General features: G+C 49.8%; 1 protein-coding gene across 2 annotated transcripts; it reads right to left on the reverse strand.

Annotated features, from left to right (window-relative positions):
• Positions 1 to 398: 398 nt before the first annotated feature.
• C16H17orf58 (chromosome 16 C17orf58 homolog) lies at positions 399 to 5,645 on the reverse strand. 2 transcript variants are annotated; one of them, XM_005584763.4, is made up of 4 exons: positions 5,335 to 5,645; positions 2,668 to 3,234; positions 2,295 to 2,486; positions 399 to 1,391 (listed from the first exon to the last, which is right to left on the reverse strand). In XM_005584763.4, the coding sequence occupies exons 1-4, from the start codon at positions 5,408 to 5,410 to the stop codon at positions 1,201 to 1,203; spliced, it is 1,026 nt and encodes a 341-aa protein (XP_005584820.3). In that variant the 5' UTR covers positions 5,411 to 5,645; the 3' UTR covers positions 399 to 1,200. The 2 variants fall into 2 exon arrangements, with proteins under 2 accessions (XP_005584820.3, XP_073876326.1); XM_074020225.1 differs by lacking the exon at positions 2,295 to 2,486 and having other exon boundaries at positions 2,522 to 3,234; positions 5,335 to 5,522.
• Between the last annotated feature and the right edge of the window lie 4,676 nt (positions 5,646 to 10,321).

Raw genomic sequence — 10,321 nt, forward strand, 5'->3', positions numbered from 1 at the left:
GGCTCACCACAACCTCCACCTCCAAGGTTTAAGCGATTCTCCTGTCTCAGCCTCCCAAGTAACTGGGATTACAGATGCCCACCACCACGCCTGGCTAATTTTGTATTTGTAGTAGAGACAGGGTTTCTCCATGTTGGTCAGGCTGGTCTTGAACTCCCAACCTCAGGTGATCTGCAGGCCTTGGCCTCCCAAAGTGCTGGGATTACCAGCATGAGCCACCGCACCTGGCCAATTAAACCTTTTTAAAACCAACTGAAAAATGTTGAAAATTCACTTCCTTGTGAATTGTCATTGGTGAATAGTGGTTTCAGGGTTTGGGGAATGAATTTTAAAAAGCCATTTTCCTCAAACCTTTAGGGCTCAGTAAGGCTAAAACAAAAACAGGTGCATCCAAGATCTGATTTCAAGGCAAGATTTACTGCTTTACAAACAAACATTATACTTGGTCTTAATAGAAAAATGACATCAGATACATCCAGAATACATTTCACATTGGGATAGCTGCCAGTTCAGCACAAAACATACATTATTAGGAGCAGGGAGGCATGAAAATAAACTATATCTTATTTTTTGGTACATCAGGAACACTTTTGCCTGAAGTAAGCCCTTTAGCACTATTTTTTATTTATTTTTTTAATCCACCCATCTGCACACTGGCCCTTTAGTACTCTTTAAGTGTAAAACTTTAATACTTGGCCTGGGCTTTGACCCTTGTGTTTGATCTAAATGACATTTCAAACTTCAATGTCTTTCGACTAGTGCGCTTACTGTTCTGTACAGAATTTAAAATGTGATAGTTTGAATATAAAATCTGGTTTGATACATGATATAAAAGTTGTATATTTAAATTCAAGAAAATGTTTTTGTGGACTATTTCTACTAAAGAATATTAAATTAAAATAATTTAAAAACGTATGAAGCAGTGATCTGTTAACTGGACAGGTCGATTCTCTGAGCTGTGTAAATCACTGGCACTACAGTTAAATAACCTTCACACTGAGCTCAGGAGCAGCCCACTTAAGAAGATCGTGTAAATAACAAAGTGACACCTTCGAGATTACAGTTGCAACTATGCAAGTCATTCACAGAGTAGCTGCGGCCTCTCTTCTAAAGGAGGACCCATTACATGAAGATAGACCTTTCATGTCTTGTTGCTGATGTCCAAGTCTCTTGTGGTCCCGAAATGCCAGGATGGTTGTTTCAAATGCATTGGTTATGAATTGCACCTTGAATTTGCCCTTCCCTTTTTCGGTTAAACCTTTTCACATAGCTGCTGCTGCTCCTCAGCAGTCCATCCCCTGGTCGGAGGCGGCCTCTCAGGACCTGGAGCAGAGCTGTAGGGAGCTGCCGTCTCTTATGGTAGATGTGGCCCATCACAATATACCTGCTGCCTGGACAAAATAACCAGAACATTAATTCATAGTGTCTTTTAAATGCCATGAAACAGAAAATGTAAGGCCTTTAAGAAATGCCTAAGCTGCAATCTATTATCTTGCTGCACAAGTTGAAATTGATACTGAGTCTACAGGCATCTGGTGGAAACAGCCTAGCGACCTTTAGAAGATAACCAACCAGGCCGGTGTGGTGGCTCACGCCTTTAATCCCAGCACTCCGGGAGGCCGAGGCGGGCAGATCTCTTGAGGTCAGGAGTTTGAGGCCAGCCTGGCCAACATGGTGAAACCCCATCTCTACCAAAAATACAAAAATTAGCAGGGCATGGTGGCGCATGCCTGTAATCCCAGCAACTTGGGAGGCTGAGGCGGGAGAATCGCTTGAACCCGGGAGGCGGAGGTTGCAGTGAGCTGAGATCGCACCCACTGCACTCCAGCCTGGGCGACAGGGCGGAACTCAATCTCAAAAAAAAAAAAAGCAATATGTAGCGGGACCACATTACAGAACAAAGGTCCTTATCCCAGAGCACATGCCTAGAAAGATGTGGGAGTGGGTATTCCTCCCACCAATCTCACATACACACCCAAAAAAGCAGCTTTTCTAAACTCAGTTCTGTACAGTCCATTCTGGCAATGAGGGTTGGTCGTCCACTCCATTTGTCAACATTTATTGACAGCCCGCTTTGTGCCAACCCCTGCTGTTCTCACCCTTGAGGGTGGGGACTGACAGGGCTTAAGTCACAGAGTGGCCGAAATAATACCTGTCGTCTAAAGCCTACTCATGTCACTGTCCCCCATCCCTCCCAAAAAAGGCTGGGCGACCCACAGCCCGGGCTGTGGCACCCACGTTACAAACGGTGGTATAAAGTACATAGGCAGCGTCATTCAGCTCAGTTTCAATACCAGGTTTAAACTCTGGACACGGCTTATTGCAGCTGGAGGAGTCCAGGGCTAACATGTGGACTCGGAAGAAGAAGCCGTCGGGGGTGAGGTACAGGCGGTTCATCTTGTACAGCCCGTCCCGATCCACCAGCAGGGTCACCAGCCGGATGCCCGCGCCCAGCACGTCCACGTCGTGCACGATCCCGTTCACCGCTGTTTCCAAAAAACAGTTTGGAGAAGAGCATTACCCCGAGCTCCTCTCCCAGTCCCCCGGGAGGTGGTTTTTAGCAACCGCGAAACGGCCCGCACGGGTCGGGCGCCCTGGGATCTCGCAGGCGGGCTTCTCTGGGGCTCGGAAACGCTCGCGGGGCGGCGGCGCGGCGGCCAGGCTCACCGAATTCGCTCTCGCAGAACGCCTCGCGTTCGTCCAGGTCGGATCGGCAGGCGCGCGCGCAGGGCTCGGCGCCGGGCTCCGCGTCCCTCTGCGGCGGGCTGAGGTCGAAGCTGAGGGTGAAGCGCGGCAGCGGCGCGGGCGCGGGCGCCGGGCCTGGGGCCAGCGCGGCGGCGCGCGGCCGGTTGGGATGGGCGTGGCCGGCGGAGCCCTCGGCGGCGCGCGCGGGCGGCCGGGCGGCGGGGAAGCGCAGAGCCCGTGAGCGCGCGCGTCGCGGGGCGTCCTCCAACGCGGGCCCGCGGCGCGGCGACGCGCGGTTCTCGGCTTGCGCCAGGCTCGGACCCGGCGGGCCGGCGGGCGCGCGTGCGGCCTCCCGGAAGCTGGCCTGGTTGTCGGCCGGCGGCGGGGGCTTCCGGCGCCGCGGGTCAGGCCAGGGGCGGGCGGCGGGGGCGTCCTCGGCCGCGCGCGGCCGCCGCGGGGCCTCAGGGAGTGGCTGCGCGCGGGGCCCCGGTGTCTCCTCCGCGCTCGGGAAGCCGCGGGAGTCTGGCTTTCTGCTGTGCGGCGGCGAGGCTGTGGGGAGAGAAGACGAGAGGCGGGAAGGCGGTGGGGGAGGAGAAGCAGTGAGGGGAGGCCGTCGGGGAAAGCCGAGGAAGCCGAGAAGGGAGAAGAGGGAAGGGGAGGCTGAGACGGGAGGCCGAGAGGGGAAGGGAGGCCAGGAGGGGAGGAGGCCCCTAGTGGGGCAGGGGTGCTGCAGAAGAAGGGCTCTGGGAGGGGGAGAGAAGAGAGGGGACAAGGGAGGCTTCGCGGGCACCTGCAAGAGGAGAGATGGGAGGGAGGCCCGGAGGCCTGAAGTGAAGCCGGGAGAACCCGGACGCAGCGTCGCGGCCGAAGCGGGGCACGCGCTTCCCAGGCCCCAAAGGAAGAAGGATACGAGGGTCTTGCCCTTTAAGATTATAGCTTTTAAAATGACAACCCCCTATTTACTCTAAGACTAAACATGTCTGACAACACTGGTTAGATAACAATTTTTTTTGCCCTTCCTTTAATATATACGTATAAGTATGTGTGCATGTGTGTGTGTATATATATAAAATATATAAACATCCGCCTCTTTGCTATTTACAGTTTGTTGAGAAAGTACCAAGAGCAAACCCCAGGGGGAAAGGTCTCATATTACAGGTTCTCCTAATTGTTTAAGCGCCCCTGACAACAGAACTATTTGGTTTTCCCATCCGTGTTTACACTGTCATCTCGGTCCCTGCAGAATCGAATATTTGTGAGTGGATTTTTATCTGGCTTCTTGGACACCACTTACTGGTAAACCACAGCTAAGGAAGGTTTTGAAAGCTTGGCTGGGAGGCAGAGGCCCCTGGTTAAGTATAAAAGCACACATCGCTTCCATTTTTTTCCCCATTAGATGGTGGAGGAAAGACTCCTAAATGGTATGGCATGAAAACACATTTTTAAAATTATTAATGATTTTCCCTAGTTCTGCAGACAGGTTGGTGGGTAAACTTCAGCCAGCTTGGGAGCTGGGCACCTTTCCATACCAGTTACACAATTTCACCTCCTTGCTTGCCTGGGTCCCAGTGCCCTCCAAACAGGCAAGAATTCGCCTTTATTTTTCTCTCCCCTTTCTTTAAAGAGGTGGATCTGCCCATTTGCAGCTCTGGCAACACTTCATTTAGAGTGATTGGTCTTGCCAAATCGATAATCTGCTTTAAAATCAGCTTTCACCCAGCAATAATAGCTGGTTAGAGTTCATGTTTTTGCAAAGGGGTTGATTCTGACTCATTACGTTGTTAAACGGTTGTGCCATGCACAGCTGAATAAAGTTCTGGTGGATATCCAGTTCCTGACTGTCAACTGTTGACCTCACAACTGCTTCCCCATTGATATCACCATCTGTTGTCATGGGAAAGATTGTCTGATATTTGGGTTAAATGCCACTGAAGTCACTCAATTTCCATGTGGAAAAATAACCCAGAGTAAATTGCCCTGTGAGGTACGGAAACTGTTTTTCCCAGAGATAGCGAAGCCGACAGAACATCCAAATAAAAGCAAAACAAAAACACGATCCCCCAGAGAACCCCTCATTTCTTCATGGGCTGAGTAACTTAATTTCATTTCGTGCATGAATTATGAGTGTGTGCGTGTTAGTTAAATTCCGGCTCAGGTGTCCCAAGATTGTGCGCTAGGGCTGCGGAGAGAGCAGAGAAGTGCCCGGGGCTGCCGGATTTCGACCCGGCTTCCCCCCAGCCCTCCCCAGCGCCCCCCGCAGCCTCTGCTCACCCAGCCGAGGGGGGCGGACCCCGCGGCGTCCTGCGATCCCGGCCCGGGCAAGGCTCCCGAAAGGCGCGCCACGACCCCTTTTGACACTTTCCCTCCTCTGTGATGGAGCAACTACTTAACATGCAAAGTTTTCCCCAGCCTGCCCGGCTCGCTCGGGATCATTTCAGTAGCTGAATTGGCTTCTTTCCGAAAAGGCTGCCAAGAGACACGAAACCTTGGGGATACACTTTGCTCCTTTCTAAGACGAACGCAGACCCAGGGTGTCCTCTCTTGCGAGCTCTGACCCCCCTCCTCGTCCCGCGTTTCACTGAGCCTCCTTCCCAGCTGCCCACCAGATCCCCGCTCCGCTCCCAGGGCCCCGCACTACACGGATCTTACTTTTTCTCTCCGCCACCGGTGCTTCGGGGGATGATCCGACGATCAAACAGAGGAGCCAGAAAGCTCTAGCTGTCATTTTTGCAGACAGGGTTCCCAGGCTCTAAAAGTGAGCCTGGGCTTTTGCTTGCTTTCTCTCCCCCAACCCCTTCTCCACACCCCCACCCCCGTTCATGCTAATGAGGGGCAGCCTTTGGGGAAACGGGAATCACTCGCTGAGCAGACCATTGGAACAAAACCGAGCCGCAGGGATTTCTCCCTCTTCCTTCCTAAGGGGGACGAGCACATGGCCTGGCAAAGTTGTCCCCGAGAATGTCTGTCCTGCGATCTGCGGGCGAGGATAACATCACAGACTAAAGTTTAAACCTGTGTGCGTTTGCGCGCTGGGGTGGGGGCAGCAGAGGGTGGGGTGACAAGTGCGGAGAATAAGGGTGTTTCGGGACTGAGGGACTGGGTGGGGGAGAACGAATGACGGAAGCTTTTTTCTAGATTAGGTCAACAACAAATAGGAAAATGGTGCTTAAGACAGCGTGGGTTTGTGGAAGGGAGGATATTCCAGATGACAGAGAATGTATCCTGGAATGTGTGTGTTAGGCAATTTCTAGAGAAATCAAGTCACTGCTTCCCAAGTTTAGTAAAACTTTCAGTACATATGACAGCTCACTGTAACCTCCGCCTCCCGGGTTCAAGGATTCTTGTGCCTCAGCCTCTCAAGTAGCTGGGATTACAGGCATATGCCACTATGCCAGGCTAATTTTTGTATTTTTAGCAGAGACTGGGTTTCACCGTGTTGGCCAGGCTGGTCTCAAACTCCTGACCTCAAGTGATCCACCCACCTTGGCCTCCCAAAGTGCTGGGATTACAGGTGTGAGCCACCACGCCCGGCCCAGTGGTCTTAATTATTAATCCCAAGGTTGCCTGTTGAGGCCAGGTAGGGTGGCTCATGCCTGTAATCCCAGTACTTTGGGAGCCTGAAACAGGAGGATCTCTTGAGTTCAGGAGTTCAAGACCAGCCTGAGCAACATGGAGAGAAACTGTCTCTACAAAAAACACAAAAATTAGCCAGGCATGGTGGCTCACGTCTATGGTCCTAGCCACTTGGGAGGCTGAGGTGGGAAGATCGCTTGAGCCTAGGAGGTGGAGGTTGCAGTGAGCCGAGATTGTGCCACTGCACTCCAGCCTGAGTGACAGAGTGACAGAGAGAGGCCCTGTCTCAAAAAAAAGAAAAAAAAGAAGAAGAAGGAAAAGAAAGAGGAGGAGCTGGGCGCGGTGGCTCATGCCTGTAATCCCAGCATTTTGGGAGGCCAAGGTGGGCGGATCTCGAGGTCAGGAGTTCAAGATCAGCCTGGCCAACATAGTGAAACCCCGTCTCTCCTAAAAATACAAAAAAATTAGTCACGTATGGTGGCACAAGCCTGTAGTCCCAGCTACTCAGGAGACTGAGGCAGGAGAATCGATTGAACCTGGGAGGCAGAAGTTGCAGTGAGCCGAGACTATGCCATTGCACTCCAGCCTGGGCGACACAGTGAGACTTTGTCTCAAGAAGAAAAAAGAAAAAGAGAAAAGAAAAAAAAAGAAAGAAAGAGGAGGAGGAGAAGAAGGAAGAAGAAGAGGAAGAAGAGGAAGAGGAGGAAGAGGAAGAAGAAAAGAAGAAGAAGGAGAAGGAGGAGAAGGAAGGAGGAGGAGGAGAAGAAGAAGAAGAAGGAGGAGGAGGAGGAGGAGGAAGAAGGAAGAAGAAGAAAAAGAAAAGAAGAAGAAGAGTGTAGTGGCTCACATCTGTAATCCCAAGGCCGAGGTGGGTGGATCACGAGGTTAGGAGATCCAGACCATCCTGGCTGACACGGTGAAACCTCATCTCCACTAAAAATACAAAAGATTAGCCGGGCATGGTGGCGAGCACCTATAGTCCCAGCTACTCGGGAAGCTGAGGCAGGAGAATGGCGTGAACCTGGAAGGCAGAGCTTACAGTGAGCTGAGATCGTGCCACTGCACTCCAGCCTGGGTGACAGAGTGAGACTGGGTCTCAAAAAAAAAAAAAAAAAAGGAGAGGAGGAAGAGGAGGAGGAGGAGGAAATAAGTTTGCCTGTTGAGCATTAGATCAAAGAAAAGAAAGTTGCCCGCTGGGTGCTGTGGCTCACACCTGTAATCCCAGCACTTTGGGAGGCCGCAGTGGGCAGATCATGAGGTCAGGAGTTCGAGACCAGCCTGGCCAACATAGTAAAACCCCATCCCTACTAAAAATACAAAAATTAGCCAGTCATGGTGGCAGGCGCCTATAATCCTGGCTACTCGGGAGGCTGAGGAAGAAGAATCACTTGAACCCAGGAGGCAGAAGTTGCAGTGAGCCAAGACTGTGCCACTACACACTCCAGCCTGGACAATAGCACAGGACTCCGTCTCCAAAAAAAAAAAAAAAAAAGAAAGAAGGAAAAAGAAAAAAAAAAAAGAAAGAAATTTGCCTGTTGAGCATTAAATCAAATTGCAGCAGAAGGAGGTGAGCTAATCTTCCCTCATTCAGGTGTTAGAGGAGTGAATTATATTCTCCATCCAAAAGAGTAAACCTCTACAGCCACTGCAAAGCTCGGGTACACCAGAGTCAGGGTCTCCAGACCCTAGAGAAGACCAGATAAACACTAGTCAATTCATGCCCTTGGGCCCTGTTTATAGCTGTCCTCAGATCCCCTTCTTTCATGTGCTCTTTCTTTAAGTCAAGTGGAATGAAATTCACTAGGCTTAAGATTTCTCAGTTACAACCACATCTCTGACATACCTTCTTACGATTACATTCAGATCACCCAGAACCTACTGGGGGGTGTTCCCGAAACCCTTCTGTTGCAGGAATGTTGAGAATGCCCTGAAACCCACACCCTGAAATGTAGAGGCAGGGAGCAGGCCGGATGGCTCCCAGGGGCTCCCAGAGGTTCCTGGGGTGGCACCAGCTGGAAGAACTTGCCAGAGTCCAGTGCTGGGTCTTGGGCAGTGTCTGGCTTGCAGCCTTAGAAATCACACTAACGGGCCAGACACCGTAGCTCACGTCTGTAATCCCAGCACTTTGGGAGGCTGAGGCGGGCAGATCACCTGAGGTCGAATTCGAGACCATCCTGGCCAACATGGTAAAACCCTGTCTCTACTAAAAATACAAAAATTAGCCAGTCGTGGTGGCGGGCGCCTGTAATCCCAGCTACTTGGAAGGCTGAGGCAGGAGAATCGCTTGAACCCGGGAGGCAGAGGTTGCAGTGAGCTGAGATTGCACCACTGCACTCCAGCCTGGGGGACAAGAGCGAGACTTCGTCTCAAAAAAAAAAAAAAAGAAATCACACTAACGGTGGAAGGTACAAAGAGTTCAAAGAGACTGATCTGTGTAGCCAGAATGCCAGTTTATTAATTTTCAATGAGAAATCATTTCAGAAATGCAAACTCATGTCAGCCTGGGTAGCATTCTCTTTCTATAAACAAGCCACACAGGAAGCCAAGTTATCCTCAGGGTGCTTGGTAATATAAACCAGAGCCTGGGGAGTTTGTCACCTGATTGGAATGTTTACCAGTATTGGTTTCTCACAGCCTAAGTGTTCGTCTCTGCAATAGGTGTGTATACCTGTCAGGAGGAAAAACCCAAGAGACCAACTGGCATTCCCTTCCTTGATAATTTCTGGTATTTTGAGTGTGTGTTTCTGCTTAGCAGGTATTTATTGAGCATCTACTCTGTGTTGTATGATAAAGAATTTGTAGTCCAGGCGCAGTGGCTCACACATGTAATCCCGGCACTTTGGAAGGCTGAGGCGGGCAGATCACTTGAGCTCAGGAATTCAAGACCACCCTGGGCAACATGGCAACATGATGAAACTCTGTCTCTACAAAAAAAAAAAAAAAAAAATTAGTCAGCTGAGGTGGTAATTCTAGAGAATTTGAATTCTCTAGAATGACTCACTGAACTCAGGATAGCATTTTACTTACAATGAGTTGTATTATTATTTTGTTGGTTTGTTCTTTTATGTTTATTTTATCTTATTTTAATAGAGATGGGGGTGGGGGCCAGGTGCAGTGGCTCACACCTGTAATCCCAACACTTTGGGAGGCTGAGGCGGGCAGATCATTTGAGGTCGGGAGTCCAAGACCAGCCTGGCCAACGTGGCAGAACCCCGTCTCTTACTGAAAATACAAAAATTAGCTGGGTGTAGTTGTGCGCACCTGTAATCCCAGCTATTCAAGAGGCTGAGGCAGGAGAATCACTTGAACCCAGGAGGCAGAGGTTGCAGTGAGCCAAGATTATGCCACTGCACTCCAGCCTGGGTGACAAAGCAAGACTCTGTCTCAAAAAAAGAAAAAAAGGATTTATCTTCGTTTTAATGCATATTTCTTTAATGGCTGGTGAAATTTTACATTTTTTTCATAGATTTATTTGCCATTTACATTTCTTCTTTTGTTAATTGGCTGTTCATATGGTTTGTCTATATGTGTTCCAAATATTTCCTGGCAGAATTTTGTTTGTTAAAACCTTTTAGTGATTTTTGCCATAGAACTTTAAAATTATGTATCATAAAGTCCATCAATTATTTTTTATTTTTATTTTTTTGAGGTGGAGTTTCGCTCTTGTTGCCCAGGCTGGAGTGCAATGGTGCCATCTCGGCTCACTGCAACCTCCACCTCTCGGGTTCAAGCGATTCTCCTGCCTCAGCCTTCCCAGTAGCTGGGATTACAGGCATGTTCCACCATGCCCGGCTAATTTTGTATTTTTAGTGGAGACGGGATTTCACCATGTTGGCCAGGCTGGTCTTGAACTCCTGACCTCATGGTCCACCCGACTGAGCCTCTCAAAGTGCTGGGATGACAGGTGTGAGCCACTGCATCCAGCCGAGAAAGACTTTTTTGAAATCAAAATTTTACATATATATGTATTATATCCCCATATTTTTATAATGCTTATATTTAAATCTTGATTCCATCTGGAATTTATTTTGGTATTATAGTCTGATGTAAGAATCTAATTTTA

The sequence above is a fragment of the Macaca fascicularis genome, chromosome 16, assembly GCF_037993035.2.
Source record: "Macaca fascicularis isolate 582-1 chromosome 16, T2T-MFA8v1.1".
Taxonomy (NCBI): Eukaryota; Metazoa; Chordata; class Mammalia; order Primates; family Cercopithecidae; genus Macaca; species Macaca fascicularis.